Source organism: Pristiophorus japonicus, chromosome 14 (assembly GCF_044704955.1).
Source record: "Pristiophorus japonicus isolate sPriJap1 chromosome 14, sPriJap1.hap1, whole genome shotgun sequence".
Taxonomy (NCBI): Eukaryota; Metazoa; Chordata; class Chondrichthyes; family Pristiophoridae; genus Pristiophorus; species Pristiophorus japonicus.
Window position 1 is genome coordinate 89,001,759 of NC_091990.1, and position 18,259 is coordinate 89,020,017.

Sequence of the window (18,259 nt, forward strand, 5' to 3'; positions counted from 1 at the left end):
ACAAAGGACAGAGCTCATGGCCTGGAGCTGGAAACTAAAAACATAGTTCAGGTCTTACAGTTAGAGAAGTTGTCTAGAGAGCAAGGTAATACTAAGTCAATCTATGAAAGGGATAGAGCGAGTGTTTCTTCCACCTATGATTTCAAGGAGAAAAATAAAATGGAGTTAAGAGATTTGTTTTGACACTTATTCTATATGTTTACTTGCTTTTTATGAAAATAAAGCAGCTTAAATGATTCTGACTTTGTTTCACCGAGGGTTTTAGTCTGCCTTCGAAAAGACTGGTGAAGCACGCGTGAGATCACATAATGCGCCTGGAATTTCAGAGAGGTTCGCTCAATCGTAATTTAGGAGGAAAATTGGCAGAAACTCCGGAGAAATGGTATAAACAGCCTTCACTCAGCACTTCAGTAAAACAGTCTCTGATGCACATTGGGATTGTGCAATTTCCTGAGACTGGTTAATTCAGCATGCCGGTTACTACAAAACATAATTGGTCCTGTGGGTGATGTAACTCAGCAATGGTCTATTACGGAGAAGGCATAGGATCAAGCTCAGCTTACAGAACCATTGAAAATGTTTCTCCAAAGTTGTAACATTGGGTGACAGTGACTGACCCCATGATCAAATACCATCTCCATCAAAGAGAGGAGGCTTTCATCTTGTCTGGGCCCAATTCGGACTCGGACTCGGATCAGTATCATAACATACTACATCTTTGATATATTTTCCGGTGCTATAAGCAACATCTTTACCAAAATAAACAGATATAAATCACAAGGTTTACAAGTTATCAGTTTTTTTAAAAACCCTACAAATATAAAAAGTTCTACGGTTCCATACATTTCTAATGCCATTGTATTTTCTATTAACCTTTTGAGGGTTACAGTAGCACAAATCAGAAACAAGAAACCTATCTCAGTTTCACCAGGTAAACCATATACAGCATCAACAAATGCACACACATGTAGTTCTACTTTTTACATTAAGAATCAAATTTACAAGATATGTCCAATTATTTCTACTTGGTGCTTGTATCCCGAACTGTCCAGCCACTTCATGGCACGGTATGACTGTATCTGTATTCAATAATCCTGCAATGGAAACTCTGCACTCATTTCAGCATTTCAGATTTGATTTATCTTTGGTCCCATTTGGAACTGATGCTCTTATTTAGGGCTGTCTGCAACATGCAACGTTTTGGAGACAGCGGACATGGTAGGTGGCCCATGAACAGGAGCTGTACTCAACTCCTTTGCCCCTCTTGTCCCAGAGCTAACATTAGTAACTGTATGTGGAAGGTGAAGTTTACATTTATAAAACTGCAGCATGATCTATATCACCATAACAACAATAACTTGTATTTATATAGCACCTTTAATGTAGTAAAACATCCCAAGGTGCTTTACAAGAGCGTAATCAAACAAAACGTGACCCCGTCCACAATTTCTTATTTAGAATTGACCATTTGTACAAGAGACTCTTGAAAAGACTGTGATGGGATAATCTAGTTTCAAATTAAACACCCAACTTCTGTCTTAAAGTGGTTGACTGATTATGCCTACTCCAGTTGAAAGCAAAGAAAGACAAATTCAGTAGTAGGGCTTGTGCAATGGATTTTTTCTTCCTTGCACCTTGGTGAATTATTTTGGGACATTTTTCTACATTAAATGCGCTATATACATTACATTTGTTGTTGTGTTTTGTGCACTGCATCATTTACCATTGACACTGGGTAAAATTAGGCTACTTTGTGTTGGCTTTGCAAACAGCTGACCAAGAAATAAAATGATTAGATACCATCAGCATCACCTGTAGTGGAATTGAATATAGTGGACAATTGCTTATAGGGGATAATACCTTGTCGCCCAAACCAAACTCCGACTCAACAGCAAATGTGTGCTTATAAGAGAGGTAAACATTGCTTTAATCAGACAATTGCAAGCTTTGCAAGCAACTGAGCTTGTTCGGAATTTATGGCGATGTACAATTACTGTTATAGATTTTTCCTATCTGCAATCTCCACTTACACACTGAATCAGTTGCATTACTTCCTACATTTGCCAGCCTGTCCTGGGTAGCTTTAAACCCTGGCCAATTCACTCTGTTTAAACACAGTCCTGTGCAGATCAGTGACGGTAAAGCACCCGATTACTGCACTAGTATCATTACGTTCAATACATGTTCCATTCACCAGTATGGCAGTGCTTCTACACAGGTAAGATCTGCACATTCATTTGAAAACCCAAGTGCTGCAGCCCTGATTTCATCAGAGCTGCCAACTTTAAAAATCAGTACAGAGCCAGACTGTTTAATCATCGGGAACACAATAGGCAGCTTTTAGCATGATCCTGGTCAGGGAGGTAGCAGCAGAATCCGAGGTGTGGAAGGCAACAATAGAAAGGTCATAGATTGAAGGATATATCAGACAACAACAACAACTTGTATTTAAATAGTGCCTTCACAGGAGTATTATAAGACAAAAAAATTGACACTGAGGCACACAATGAGAAATTAGGGCAGGTGACCAAAAGCTTGGTCAAAGAGGTAGGTTTTAAGGAGTCTTAAAGGAGGCAGGGAATTCCAAAGCTTTGAGGCTAGGCAACAGAAGGCACTGCAACCAATGGTTGAGCGATTATAATCAGGGTTACTCAACAGGGCAGAATTAGAGGAGCGCAGGTATCTCGGGGGTTGTGGGGCTGGAGGAGATTACAGAGATAGGGAGGGACGAAGCCATGGAGGGATTTGAAAACAAGGATGAGAATTTTGAAATCGGGGTGATGTTTAACCGGGATCCAATAAAGGTCAGCGAGCACAGGGGTGATGGGTGAGCGGGACTTGGTGCGAGTTCAGCAGCAGAGTTTTGGATGACCTCAAGTTTGCATAGGGTAGAATGTGGGGGGCCAGACAGGAATGACTTAGAATAGTCAAGTCTAGAGGTAACAAAGGCATGGATTAGGTTTTCAGCAGCGTATGAGCTGAGGCAAGGGCAGAGACGGGTGATGTTATGGAGGTGGAAATAGGCGGTCTTTGTTATGCTGCGGATATGTGGCCGGCCATTAATTTCAGGGTCAAATATGACACCAAGATTACAGTGTGGTTCAGCTTCAGACAGATGTTAGGGAGAGGGATGGGATCAGTGGCTAGGGAACGGAGTTTGTGGCAGGTAGTGAAAACAATGGCTTCAGTCTTCCCAATGTTTAATTAGAGAAAGTTTCTGTTCATCCAGAACTGGATGTTGGACAGGCAGTCTGACAATTTAGACTGTGGAGGGGTCGAGAGAAGTGATGGAGGTAGAGCTGGGTGTTGTCAGTGTACATGTGGAAAATGATGCTGTGTTTTCAGATGATTTCGCCAAGGGGCAACATATAGATGAAAAATAGGAGGGGGCCAAGGATAGATCCTTGGGGAACATCAGAGGTAATGATGCGGGAGCAGGAAAAAAAGCTGTTGCAGGTGATTTGCTGACGATTAGATAGATAAGAATGGAACCAGGCGAGTGCAGTCCCACCCAGCTGGATGACGGTGGAGAGGCATTGAAGAAGGATGGAGTGGTCATTTGTGTCAAAGGCTGCAGACAAGTCAAGAAGGACAAGGAGGGAGTTTACTTTTTTCACAGTCACAAAGAATGTCATTTGTGACTTTGATGAGAGCCGTTTCAATACTGTGACAGGGGGGGAAACCTGATTGGAAGGAATCAAACATGGGGTTGCGGGAAAGATGGGCACAGATTTTGGAGGTGACAATGTGTTCAAGGACTTTGGAGAGGAAAGTGAGGTTGGAGGTGGGGCGGTAGTTTGCAAGGATGGAGGGGTCAAGGATTGGTGATGGCAGGTTTGAGAGAGGGGGAGACAGTACCCGAGGAGAGAAAACTGTTAATGTTGTCAACTAACATGGGAACCAAAAAAGGAAGTTGGGTGGGAATAGGCAACCTCTTATGTTGGATAAATCACCCACGTACATTCAAGTCTGTTGCAATAAGCTTGCACTGTACTCATGAAGTAAACACATAAGAGTTATGAAGTAATGTTATTTTTCTTGGGGGTATAAAGCCCCTTCATTTTCTCCTGCATGACATACCGACTGTCACCGAAAAAGGTAACCTGCTTCCATGCCTCTATCAATACCACTCTCAACTGGGGTAGACACAAGAGTAGTGCAGTAACAACTCCGCTCTGACATTCACTTACCCTCCTCCCTCCAAAAAAACTACCCAGCCTCCATTCAGAATCTCCCCACAGATAGAAGAACTTGCATTTATATAGCGCCTTTCTTGAGCTCAGGCCATCCCAAAGTGCTTTACAGCAATGAAAAACTTTTGAAGTGTTGTCACTGTTGTAATGTTTGTAAATGAGGCAGCCAATTTAGGCACAGCAAGCTCCCACAATGAGATAATGACCAGATAATCTGTTTTAGATGTTGGTTGAGGAATGAAGATTGGCAAGGTTACCAGGGAGAGCTCCCCTGATCTTCATCAAATTGTGGCATGGGATCTTTTACATCCACCTGAGAAACCAGACTCATTTTAACGTCTCATCTGAAAGGTGGTACCTCCGACAGTACGGCACTGGCGCGTCAGCATAGATTTGTGCTGAAGTCGCTGGAGTGGGACTTGACCCCACAATCTTCTGACTCAGAGGCGAGCGTGCTACCACGGCTGATACATGACTGAGCTCGGTAACTCAGACTAGGGGACTAATGCTGTGTCAAACCATGCCCAACATTGCTCGCTGGCACCTCAATATTTTGCATGCAAACAGTACTTCAGTATTTTTTCATACAAAATACTGTGTTTACTCATGTGGCCCATTCCAGTGCCCATCCTTCAGCCAGACTGGCAATTTGATGGAATTATAAAGCAAAGGAGGCCATTTGGCCGATTATGCCTGTGCCGGCTCTTTGAAAGCGCTATCCAATTAGTCCCACTTCCCCATTTTTCTCCATAGCCCTGCAAACTTTTCCTTTTCAAGTATTTATCCAATTCTCGTTTGAAAGTTTGAAATAGAATCTGCTTCCACCATCCTTTCAGGCAGTGCATTCCAGATCATAGCAACTTGTTGTGTTAAAAAAAAATCTCTCATCTCCTCTCTGGTTCTATTGCCAGTTCATGGGAATCTGATACCGCGAGCTGTTGCACTTCGCACTGAATTCAGGAGAAGATAAACTGTCAGTTATTCCCACCAACGTCTGGAAGCATGGTGACTGCTAGGCGACCAACAACGCAGTCCCAACATAAAGCTCTCCAAGCCCATTACTTGTGTGGATGGAGTTTCAGAAGCTGCTGGGGCTGATCCTGTGGAATACAGCAAATGACCTATTTACATTCTTCAGAAGTGGCAAACAACAAATTGAGATGTGCAGCCTCAGTGAGGAACATAAGAACATAAGAATTAGGAACAGGAGTAGGCCATCTAGCCCCTCAAGCCTGCTCCGCCATTCAACAAGATCATGGCTGATCTGGGCGTGGACTCAGTTCCACTTACCCGCCCGCTCCCCATAACCCTTAATTCCCTTATTGGTTAAAAATCTATCTATCTGTGATTTGAATACATTCAATGAACTAGCCTCAACTGCTTCCTTGGGCAGAGAATTCCACAGATTCACAACCCTCTGGGAGAAGAAATTCCTTCTCAACTCGGTTTTAAATTAGCTCCCCCGTATTTTGAGGCTATGCCCCCTAGTTCTAGTCTCCCCGACCAGTGGAAACAACCTCTCTGCCTCTATCTTGTCTATCCCTTTCATTATTTTAAATGTTTCTATAAGATCACCCCTCATCCTTCTGAACTCCAACGAGTAAAGACCCAGTCTACTCAATCTATCATCATAAGGTAACCCCCTCATCTCCGGAGTCAGCCTAGTGCATCGTCTCTGTACCCCCTCCAAAGCCAGTATATCCTTCCTTAAGTAAGGTGACCAAAACTGCAAGCAGTACTCCAGGTGCGGCCTCACCAATACCCTGTACAGTTGCAGCAGGACCTCCCTGCTTTTGTACTCCATCCCTCTCGCAATGAAGGCCAACATTCCATTCGCCTTCCTGATTACCTGTTGCACCTGCAAACAAACTTTTTGGGATTCATGCACAAGGACCCCCAGGTCCCTCTGCACCGCAGCATGTTGTAATTTCTCCCCATTCAAATAATATTCTCTTTTACTGTTTTTTTTTCCAAGGTGGATGACCTCACATTTTCCAACATTGTATTCTATCTGCCAAACCTTAGCCCATTCGCTTAACCTATCTAATCTTTTTGCAGCCTCTCTGTGTCCTCTACACAACCCGCTTTCCCACTAATCTTTGTGTCATCTGCAAATTTTGTTACACTACACTCTGTCCCCTCTTCCAGGTCATCTATGTATATTGTAAATAGTTGTGGTCCCAGCACCGATCCCTGTGGCACACCACTAACCACCGATTTCCAACCCGAAAAGGACCCATTTATCTCGACTCTCTTTTAGCCAGCCAATTCTCGATCCATGCTAATACATTTCCTCTGACTCCGCGTACCTTTATCTTCTGCAGTAACCTTTTGTGTGGCACATTATTGAATGCCTTTTGGAAATCTAAATACACCACATCCATCGGTACACCTCTATCCACCATGCTCGTTATATCCTCAAAGAATTCCAGTAAATTAGTTAAACATGATTTCCCCTTCATGTTGCGTCTGCTTGATTGCACTATTCCTATCTAGATATCCCGCTATTTCTTCCTTAATGATAGCTTCAAGCATTTTCCCCACTACAGATGTTAAACTAACCGGCCTATAGTTACCTGCCTTTTGTCTGCCCCCTTTTTTAAACAGAGGCGTTACATTAATTGCTTTCCAATCCGCTGGTCCCCAGAGTCCAGAGAATTTTGGTAGATTATAACGAATGCATCTGCTATAACTTCCGCCATCTCTTTTAATACCCTGGGATGCATTTCATCAGGACCAGGGGACTTGTCTACCTTGAGTCCCATTAGCCTGTCCAGCACTACCCCCCGAGTGATAGTGATTATCTCAAGGTCCTCCCTTCCCACATTCCTGTGACCAGCAATTTTTGGCACGGTTTTTGTGTCTTCCACTATGAAGACCGAAGCAAAATAATTGTTTAAGGTCTCAGCCATTTCCACATTTCCCATTATTAAATCCCCCTTCTCATCTTTTAAGGGACCAACATTTATTTTAGTAGAGATGAATACAAACAAGATACTCGAGTGAGAGGGTCGGGGGATAGAAATTTCAGATGATTTTAAAACGGGAACAGCTTCAACATTAAAATTACATTTCATTTTGTTTAAAATTCCTGACATAAAATTTTCTCATTCATGCATTACAATTTATTATTTCTAAATGGCTGACTGCACAAGCATCAGGAGAATGCTGCAGTCCCCTCAGGATGGCACGGGCAGTGTGGGGTTGTAACTGGGTATGTTTGACCCTCCCCCGTGTCTCTCAGATGCCCTGGCCCCGAGTTGGAAAGTCTTATTAAGTGTAATTCTAATAATGTAAATCTATGGAATTCGCTGCCTCAGAGAGCTGTGGAAGCTGGGACATTGAATAAATTTAAGACAGAGATAGACAGTTTCTTAACCGATACGGGAATAAGGAGTTTATGGGGAGCAGGCAGGGAAGTGGACCTGAGTCCATGATCAGATCAACCAAGATTGTATAAAATGGGGGAGCAGGCTTGAGGGGCCGTATGGCCTATTCCTGCTCCTATTTCTTATGTTTTTATGTTGATTCCCCACCCATCTCACGAGACCCCATGTGCATTATGGATTCCAATCTCCTGGAAGCAAGTCGAAGCCACATCCTTTCTCAGCTGCATAAACCTGCTCACTGGGCAGCTTAAAGAGAAACGGCACAGTTAAACCCCCCCCATGGAGCCGTGTACTAGGTCTCTTGTACACCGGGCTCTGTCTCCAGGTCTCGGTTGCAAGGTGGCGTTTTGGCGTCTTTCTTCCGGTGGACGTCAAGGTGCTTCCTGAGGTGCTGCGAGACCCGGAAAGACTTGCCGCACTTGCCGCAGGCAAAGGGCCGCTCGCCGGTGTGAATGCGCTGGTGCTTCTTCATCTCCTTCAGCAGGGTGTAGCCCTTGTGGCAGTAGCTGCAGGCGTAGGGCTGCTCGCCCCGGTGGGCCCGCAGGTGCGCCTGGAAGCAGGCGAAGTCGTTAAAGCCCTTGCCGCACTCGCTGCACAGGTACTGCTTGACCCCGGTGTGGGTGTAACGGTGGGTGTCCAGGTAGGCCGCCCGGGTGAACGACCTGCCGCAGTCCGGGCACCGGTGCGGCCGCTCACCGGTGTGGACGCGCAGGTGGCGGTGCAGCTCGCCGCTGCCCTTGAAGCGTTTGCCGCACTCGGGGCACTCCAGGCCCTCGGCCCCCTGGTGGGTCAGCAGGTGGAGCTGGAGGCCGGAGGGCCGCTTGTACGACTTGCTGCAGGTCAGGCACACGTGGGTCTTGCCGTTGAGATGAATCTTCTGGTGCGCCCGGAGGTTGGCCATCTGGGTGAAGCCCTTGGCGCAGACCAGGCACGTGTGCGGCTTCTCGCCACTGTGGACCCGCCCGTGGATGCGGAGGTCCCCTGGCTGCACGAAGGCCTTCCCGCACTCCTGGCACTTGTGGGGCCGCTCGTTGCGGTGGTAGTCCATGTGCAGCTTGAGGTGCTGGATTCGCTTGAAGGCCTTGCCGCATGTGTCACACTTGAAGGGGCGCACCGAGGTGTGGGTCCGGCAGTGGTCTAAGAAATGGCCGCGGCGGCCCGTGCTGTAAGGGCATTGTCCGCACTTGTACTTCTTGCTGGGCCACAGCTGTGCATCTGCCGCTGGAAGCGGGCTCGTCACATTCCCGGCTTCCCGCGCAGGGGCAAGCTCCTCCTGGTCTTTGTCGCTGACATCCAACACCACAACATTCAGGTCTGGATACACGGGAGACAAAAACACAAGACCTTTATTTTAAAATATGCTTTTCATAGCAACATAGGAACAGGAGTAGGCCATTCAGCCTCTCGACCCTGCTCCGTCATTCAATTAGATTATGGCTGATCGGTACCTCAACCCCATCTACCCGTCTTTGCCCCATGTCCCTCGATATCCTTACCTAACAAAAGTTTATCGATCTTAGTCTTGAAAGCTCCAATTGTCCCAGTATCCACAGCCTTTTGGGACAAAGTTCCAGATTTCCACTACCCTCTCTGTGAAAAGTTACTTTCTGATTTCCCTCCTAAAAGACGTAGCTCTAATTTTAAGATTATGTTCCTTCATTGATTTCCCAGCCTGAGGAAGTAGTTGCTATGAATCTACTGAATAGTTTTATCATTTTTAACACCTCAATCAGATCACCCCTCAATTGTCTATACTTTTATTTAGCTCTGGAAACAACATACATCAGGAAAAGTTTCCAAAGCTTCCATATATGGATACCTGAAGACACACTCAGTGATTAATTGATTGTGGTTTTTTTTTTATTCCTTTACAAAAGTTAAGGACCAACAAACGTACAAAAGACAGTAGTCCAAGTTTAACAACAACAACTTGTATTTATATAGTACCTTTAATGTAGTTAAACATCCCAATGCGCTTCACAGGAGCGTTATCAAACAGAATTTGACACCAATCCACACAAGGAGATATTAGGGCAGATGATCAAAAGCTTGGTCAAAGAGGTAGGTTTTAAGGAACGTCTTAAAGGAGGAAAGAGAGGTAGAGAGGCAGAGGAGGGAATTCAAGAGCCTAAGGCCTAGGCAGCTAAAGGCACAGCCATCAATGGTGCAGTGATTAAAATCAAGAGGCCAGAATTGGAGAAGCGCAGCTATGTCAGAATGTTGTAGGACTGGAGATGAGAGATAGCGAGCGGCGAGGTCATGGAGGGATTTGAAAGCAATGATGAGAATTTTAAAACTGAGGCATTGCTTGACCAGGAGCCAATGTAGGTCCGTGAGCACAGAGGTGATGGATGAACAGGACTTGTTGCGAGTTAAGACACAGGCAGCAGAGTTTTGGATTACCTCATGTTTACGGAGGCTAAAATGTGGGCGGCCAGCCAGAAGTGCATTGGAATAGTTAAGTCTCAAGGTAACAAAGGCATGGATGAGGATTTCAGCAGCAGATGAGCTGAGACAGGGGTGAAGTCAGCCGATATTACTTAGGTGGAAATAGGTGGTCTTAGTGATGGCGTGGATATGTGGTCGGAAGCTCATCTCGGGGTCAAATATGACACCAAGATTGCGTCCTGTCTGGTTCAGCCTCAGACAGTTACCAGGAGAGGGATGGAGTCGATGGCTATGGAATGAAATTTGTGGTGGGGACCGAAATTAAAATATTTTCAGAAGCATTACTCCATTGGTATTCAGTGCTGAATACCAGCGAGGATGACGACACCTTGGGTGTATGCAGTCTAGAGCACATCCACAGCACCTTGGAGCAAATTACTGTACAGGGGTGCACAGCAAAGTGTAGAAATGCAGTGGTCATAGGGGATTCGATAGTCAGGGGGATAGACAGGCGTTTCTGAAACCACCGACGTGAGTCCCGCATGGTGTGTTGTCTCCCTGGTGCCAAGGTAAGGACTTCACTGAGGGTGTAGAATATCTTGAGGGGGCAGCTAGAAGTTCTCATCTATGTGGGAACCAAAGACATGGGAAGGAAAAGGGCTGAGGTCCTGCATTCAGAGTTTCAGGAGCAGGACCTCAAAAGTGCCACGCGCTAGTGAGTATGGAAATAATAGGATAGAACAGGATAACGTGTGGCTGGAGAAATGGTGCAGGAGCGAGGGCGTCAGATTCCTGGGCATTGGGACCAGTTCTGGGATAAGGGGGACTAGTTCAAGGTGGACGGTTTACACCTCAACAGAGCTGGGACCAATGTCTTCACGGGTAGGTTAACTAATGCTGTAGGAGTGGGTTTAAACTAATTTGGCATGGGGATGGGCACTAGAGGGGATACAAGCTGCATAGAGGACTGGAAGAGCCAAATAGCACTAGAGTAAAGAGTAGTTTAGAAATAGGAAGAATCAGAGGAGGCAAATGCAAAGCAGTCTAAGGCAAGTTTGGAGTGAGTGTACATAAATGTACGGAGCATGGTAAATATGGGAATATGATATAGTGGCAAGAACAGAGACGTGGCTCAAAGAAGGGGAGGATTGGGAATTTAATAGTCCTGGCTACAAGGTACAGTATTCAGGAAAGATACGGAAGATGAGAGGGAGGGGTCGTGGCAGTATTGATCCAAGAAACTATTTTATCACTGGAGAGGGATGATGTAGTTGAGGGGCCAAAGTCAGAGTCTATTTCGTTAGAATTAAGGAACAATAGAGGAGCTATTATGCTACTAGGTGTTTATAACAGGCCACCAAATAGTGGGAAGGAGACAGAGGAGCAAATTTGAAGGCAAATTACAAAAAGATGTAAGAACTACCATGTAATGATAATGGGGACTTCAATTATTCTAATATTGACTGGTATAGTAACAGTGTAAAGGGCAAAGAGGGGGAGGAATTCCTGAAATGTGTACAAGAGAACTTTCTTGATCAGTGTATTTCCAGCCCAACGAGGAAAGAAAGAGTGCTGGATCCAATTCTGCAAAAAGAAGTGGGGCAATTGGAGCATGTTTCAGTGGGAGACCAGTTGGGGAACAGTGATAATAATATTATCAGGTTTAAAATAGTTATGGAAAAGGACAAGGTACAATCAAGCATAAAATATTTAACTGGAGAAGGACTAACTTCAGTGAATTGAGAAGGGATCTGGCTCAGCTGATTGGAATAACAAATTGCAATGTTAACAGTAACTGAACAATGGGAGGTTTTTAAAGAAGAGATGGTTTGGGTAGAGAGAAGACATATTCCAATGAGGGGTATTGGAAGAACATCCAAAGCTAGAGCTCTCTAGATGACTACAGATACAGAGATTAAAATGAGACATAAAAAGGAGGCTTCTGACAATTGGCTAAGGGACAGAAAGCAGAGAGTAGTGGTGGATGGTTGTTTTTCAGACTGGCAGGAAGTATACAGTGATGTTTCCCAGGGGTTGGTATTAGGATATATATTAATGACCTGAACATGGGTATACAGGGCATAATTTCAAAGTGTGCAGATGATACGAAACTCGGAAATATAGTAAAAAAATAAGGAGGATAGCAATAGACTTCAGGAGGGCACAAACAGGCCGGTGAAATGGCAGACACATAGCAGATGAAATTTTAAAAGTGAGGTGTGAAGTGATACATTTTGGTAAGAAGAATGAGGAGAGGTAATATGAACTAAATGGTACAATTTTAAAGGGGATGCAGGAACCTGGGATGTATGTACATAAATCTTTGAAGGTGGCAGAACAAGTTGAGAAGGTTGTTTAAAAAAGCATTTGGGTTCCTTGACTTTATTAATAGGCGTATAGAGTACAAAAGCAAGGAAGTTATGCTAAGTTCATCTATCAGCTGGAGTACTGTGTTCCAATTTAGGGCACCACACTTTAGGAAAGATGTCAAAGCCTTGGAGAGGGTGCAGAAGAGATTTACTAGAATGGTACCAGGGATGAGGGGCTTCAGTTATGTGGCGAGACTGGAGAAGCTGGGGTTGTTCTCCTTAAAGCGGGAAAGGTTAAGGGATTTGATAGAGGTCTTCAAAATCATGAAGGGTTTTGATAGAGTAAATAAGGGGAAACTGTTTCCAGTGACAGAATGGTCGGTAACCAGAGGACGCAGATTTAAGGTGATTGACAAAAGAACCAGAGGTGACATGAGGAAACGTTTTTTTTTTACACAGCAAGTTATGAAGTTCTGAAATGCACTGCCTGAAAGGGTGGTGGAAGCACATTCAATCGTAACATTCAAAAGAGAATTGGATAAATATTTGAAGGACATTTTTTTTTTAAAAACAGGGCTATGGGGAAAGAGTAGGATTAATTGGATAGTTCTACCAAAGGCATGATGAGCCAAATGGCCTACTTCTGTGCTGTATCATTCGATGATTGGCTTACTGAGTCAATGCAACATGTGCTATAGTCCAAAACCACACAGAATAGTCCCAAAATCAATCCCTGAAAGCAGTAAAACTGGGCTCAATGTTCCAGGACAAGGTGGAAAGGAATAGATTGGCCAATGCATCCAGTCTCCAATGCTACCTGTGAGAAAGTGTGCAGGCGTGTGCATCAGCACTGCAGCATCAGCCATTCGGAAGAGGAGACTAAATGAATGCATTCACCAATTCAGTTTAAAAAAAAAAGACTTCCATTTATATAGCACCTTTAAGGACCTCAGGCCATCCCAAGTGCTGCAAAGCCAATGAGGTACGTTTGAAGTGTAGTCACTGCTATAATGTGGGGACATACGGGAGCTTATTTGTGCACAGAAAGGTCCCCAAACAACAATGTGATACCAACCTGATTGTCTGTTTCAGTGATGTTAGTTGAGGGATAAATATTGGCCAGGACATCGGGGTGAACGCCCCTTGCCCTTCTTCAGAACAATGTCATGGGATCTTTTACGTCCATTTTAGAGAGATGTCGGCACCCCCAACAGTGCAGCACTCCTTCAGTACTGCACTGGAGTGTCAGCCTAGATTTTGTGCTCAAATCTCGAGAGTGGGACTTGAACCCACAACCATCTGACTCAGATGTGAGCATGCTGTCACTGAGCCAAGGTTGACACTTTGCATTGTGCTAACTGAGAAGGGAGTGAATCCTTGTTGTCAGGTAATGCTGCACATATAACTAATGCAAGACACCAAATTTATATCACATCACGGACAGGTTTAAATGATCAGCATTTGTGACAGCTCGCCCGACCCACATGTGTCCGTCAGTATGAAGACAAAGGAAAGTCACCTCCCAAACAGTTGTTTTTTTCCGATCTCAGAAAACACATTTCTAAACTCTTTCCTCCACCCCCATCTATTCCTTTAAACCCACTTACTTACCACATTCCATCTCGGAATTCGTGGTCTTCAACGGGCTCTCCCAGGCCTCACTGTGACCAGCGTCCGGTTCATCAAACCACACCAGCAGCGCCGAGCCTGGCTCTATAGATTTGCACACACGGAAATACACCAGATCCTTGTATAGGAAAGGAACTGTGTTTTGCTCAGCCCTATTCCTGGTGGTGTTGGTGTATCTGCAAGCCCCAGGAAAAGAGCGAGAAGATTACTGTCACTGAAGATATAAGCAGTGATCAAGTACAAATCCTTCAAAAGGGGAGGGAGCATGCACTGCAGATTGACAAAGCTGAGCACACATCTTGCACTCCATTAGAGGGAGCCCCTTCTATGTTAGAAAGTCTGTGTATTTTTAAAGCTGTGAAGGGCTTAAGTACGCAGCACTGGATTCATCCAGCACAATTTTCTCCACAGAATGTTCAGTATATCGTACCTCATCCAGTTTGATTCAGATTCCTTGGACTTGCAGTTTGCAGCGAAGTGGCACATCTACATTAAAGAAAGGAAAGCAGGAAAGTTATCCTAAGTAATAACTCCTACAGTAACATCAAGGTGCGATAGTGCAGTACACTGGACCTCGGAACAGCTGAGTTGGAGCATACCCTTGGGGCATGCTTCTCCTCGTGGCGAGGTTCTGATCTCAACGATGCTGTGAAGGGGAAGATATGAAGCAGAAGCCAGGCACCTCTCCACATTGAGGGATGAAATACTTCATGGACTGTGCACTTCCTGGAGCCAACTCAACAGCAGTATTCAAATTGAGTTCAGAGGTCAAGTCAGGTGCTCTCTCCTCGCACCGAATGTGTGCGTGAAAAAGAGGGATGCTCCAATACAGAGTAGGATCTGCCGCTTTCCCCACATTTCATGTGTAACATTGTGGATAAAATGAGAGATGCCAAGCAAGGCTCTAACTGCTTCCCCAGTCTTTGGGCCACTCTTGCACAGCTCTGAGAGATGGGCATTGGCAAAGGCCCAACAGCAGCGCACCTGTGCTCTTGGCAACAAGAGGGGAATGGGTCAGGAAAACTGGGATTAAATGTGGATGGATTTGTTCTATTGGTTAAAAATATATATGTTTTATATTACATATATCTTCATAAATAAAAAGGTTTTGTAATTTGCCTTATTTTTCTCCCTTATCCACCAATGGGTTAGTCCAGCTCGGGATCTCTCTGATCTTACTCCTTAGTTGACCTACTAGGTTACACAAAGATTTCTCCTCTATATAACCTGATCCAGAATAGAAATTGCACCAAGGGACAGAAATTGGGAAGAGGAGGGAGTCACAAGTATAAAAGGATATTGGGGATGGGACTGAGAATTCAATGCACTAGTCTGCCTCAATAAGGTCGATCCACTTAAACACTATAAATTCCTGGATTAAGAACAGAGCTTTACTTACTATCCAAGAATGCACAGCAGATCCTTTATTATCATTAACAAAAACATCGCCTTCCAAAGGACCAAAGATAGCTCCTTTCGGGATTGTCTTCACGGTGCACCAAACTCCTAGTCCTTGGTTTGGATCCTCAGAAGGGCCCAAAGCCAGTCCATATGGAAGTGAGTGCAGGGCTCGATATGGTATTCCATGGGCCACAGGACAATCTCGGATAAACAATGGGGGTCCATGTATAGGGCAAGAATCCACAAAGAACTCCTGGCAGTCCTCACAAACTAAAAGAAAAAATATCAAATACATTTTTCCAAGGCAAAACATCTTCATACCAAACAGCAAAATTTTCACAAACAAGTTTTTAATTAAAACGTGTTCATAAATACAGTTTTTAAATTTATTTTTTCCAATTTCATCATGAATATGCTGGGATACAATTCCATGAGAATTGGCTGTGAACCATCTCATATATGAGAACCGGGCAGCCAGCTCAACCCTGGGCACTGCCAAACATACCCTTGGGCACTGCCAACCATCTCACCCATGGGCACTGCCAAATATCTCTCCCACGGGCACTGCCAACCATCTCACCCACGGACATTAAAACCATCTCACCCATGGGCACCACCCACCATCTCGCCCATGGGCACCGCACACCATCTCGCCCATGGGCACCGCCCACCACCTCGCCCATGGCCCTGCCAACCATCTCGCCCATGGGCACCGCCCACCACCTCGCCCATGGGCACCGCCCACCATCTCGCCCATGGGCACCGCCCACCATCTCGCCCATGGCCCTGCCAACCATCTCGCCCATGGGCACCGCCCACCACCTCGCCCATGGGCACCGCCCACCACCTCGCCCATGGGAACCGCCCACCACCTCGCCCATGGGCACCGCCCACCACCTCGCCCATGTGCCACCTTTCATATCATGTTAAGATGTGAACCTGCACTGCAGGTGTCAGTAAATCGTTCGAACATGGAGTTGTATCCTGTCCTTACACAATCTGCACACGTGCATTTTCCAAAAGGGAATCACTAGGTAATGTTTAGGAGAGGGAACCCTGGCTAAATTTACCTTCCTCCTCTCTCCACGCCAGGTTGCGGAGATTAACTGTGCTTACCATCAACGAGGCGGAGGTAATCTAGCTCACCAAAGCCCGGAGATCGAGTCTGGAATCTCCATGTACCACAGCAGGCAATGCAGTGACTCACTGAGCCATTGCGGCTCAGGATAAGGCCTTTGAACTGAAGGAATCTTTGGAATGAATCCCCTTATTATGTTTCATCAGCAGTACCCATTTTAGGTTATAGTAATGTTATGGGATTGGTTAGTTGTTTGAAGTTTTAATGCCAAACCAATGGTGCTGTCAATGTTAGTAAGAAAGCAAGATCAATAAAAATGGAATTTTAAAAAGGCAGCATTTTAAAAAACTCAAATTAGAAGGTGTAACGGCTTTTGAAGTTATACACTGTACTTGTAATTCAACCATGCAAAGTTCCTCATCTCTTGAGGGCTGGTACCTGCAGATATAGCAACCTAAAGTCAGTGGGGCTTGTGGAGTAATACCAGCTTTTGGTCACTAGAGGAAGCACTACCATTTCCATTAAGGATTGCTGGTTGTTATTATTTTGGAATCTCTGCACTTCTTCCCTTGGAGAATAGCGTGAAGTAGTGAAAAGATTCAGTGTGACAGGCCGCAACCTAACCATCTTTCTACCAGCTGATAAAGCAGTTAGTCTTGTACGGCAGGATTTTATGGGCTCCAGCAACCCACGCCCACTGGACATGAGCATCCCCACTGGATGTCAACCTAGAATTCAGAGCCAGAGCTCCAGACTCCACTCGCTGGGATTGTCTGGAACAGGGTTCGAACCCTGCACCTTCTGACTCCGAGGCTGAAATGCCACCACTAAGCCAAAGGCTCGCTCCAGGATTGCTGGCATTAAAAAGCAATAGTGAGCAAAGTCAGGTGTACAATTCTGAGCTCTGAGCACAGCAGGCCCTGCAAGAGAAGTCACTGCCAATACTTACACAGCCGTTCCTGCTCCGGGTTTAAGTTTCTGCTATTCACTCCTACTTCCCTGGACATGGCGTGGGAACTTGTTCCTCGAACCTGGAGCACGAGGAGAACCTGCAGAATATCAAAGATTTGAATCAGTTAATAACAATGTACATTCCACAGAGAAGCAGTGAAGGACCAGAGAACAAGAACCAGCCTGGTCTCCACCATTAAATAGTGTATCATGCTTTCACAGTAGGACAGTGGACTGTATCCAAACTCCCACACAAGGTGAAACCTGGCCAGCTTCTTTCTGAACACAATGCTAGATGAAAAGAGATCACGGTCCTGACTCCCGATATCCTGACCAACATTCCTCCCTCAATACCACCCAATATAACTTAACTGGTCATTCAACTAATGCTCCTCCATATAATGTTCCTCAGCTTTCCATCTGGTTTCCATTTGTCTTTCTAACGAGCCTAGTCCATAGATTGATCACTCGCTCACTAAAATATTGTTTCCGCAGACTTTCCACAGGTCAGAGGGGTCAAGCCATTTAGTTCAAATATAAACAGCTTGTACGGCTTGTTTGAATATGCATTTAATAGGCAGCATTTATTTTTTTTAAACTAACACAGTTATTTACATTTGTTTGGTCCCCATCAGTTTCTCAAAAATATTTCCCAGCTTTGCTGATTCAAATTGGAGAATTCATCTGAAGCCTTCTGCTAGATCATTATAGGCAGTCCCTCAAAATCGAGGAAGACTTGCTTCCATTCTAAAAATGAGTTCTTAGGTGATTGAACAGTCCAATATGGGAATTACAGTCTCTGTCACAGGTGGGACAGACAGTCATTGAAGGAAAGGGTGGGTGGGACTGGTTTGCCGCACGCTCCTTCTGCTGCCTGCGCATGCTGTCGGCGATGAGACTCGAGGTGCTTAGCACCCTCCA

At 45.1% G+C, this 18,259-nt stretch overlaps 1 protein-coding gene across 1 annotated transcript; it reads right to left on the bottom strand.

Moving 5' to 3' along the window:
- Positions 1–7,728: 7,728 nt before the first annotated feature.
- Positions 7,729–17,488, bottom strand: LOC139279430 (histone-lysine N-methyltransferase PRDM9-like). Its single transcript, XM_070898553.1, has 5 exons — positions 17,337–17,488; positions 15,308–15,579; positions 14,339–14,394; positions 13,891–14,084; positions 7,729–8,896 (listed from the first exon to the last, which is right to left on the bottom strand). The coding sequence occupies exons 1-5, from the start codon at positions 17,392–17,394 to the stop codon at positions 7,875–7,877; spliced, it is 1,602 nt and encodes a 533-aa protein (XP_070754654.1). The 5' UTR covers positions 17,395–17,488; the 3' UTR covers positions 7,729–7,874.
- Positions 17,489–18,259: the final 771 nt, after the last annotated feature.

Excerpts from the sequence above, each read along its gene's own strand:
- LOC139279430 (XM_070898553.1), bottom strand. The coding sequence starts at position 17,394 with ATGTCCAGGGAAGTAGGAGTGAATAGCAGAAACTTAAACCCGGAGCAG. Across the intron at positions 15,580-17,336 it reads CCCGGAGCAGGAACGGCTGT|TTTGTGAGGACTGCCAGGAG; the intron begins GTAAGTATTGGC and ends TTTTTCTTTTAG. Across the intron at positions 8,897-13,890 it reads GAATTCCGAGATGGAATGTG|ACCTGAATGTTGTGGTGTTG; the intron begins GTAAGTAAGTGG and ends CCGTGTATCCAG.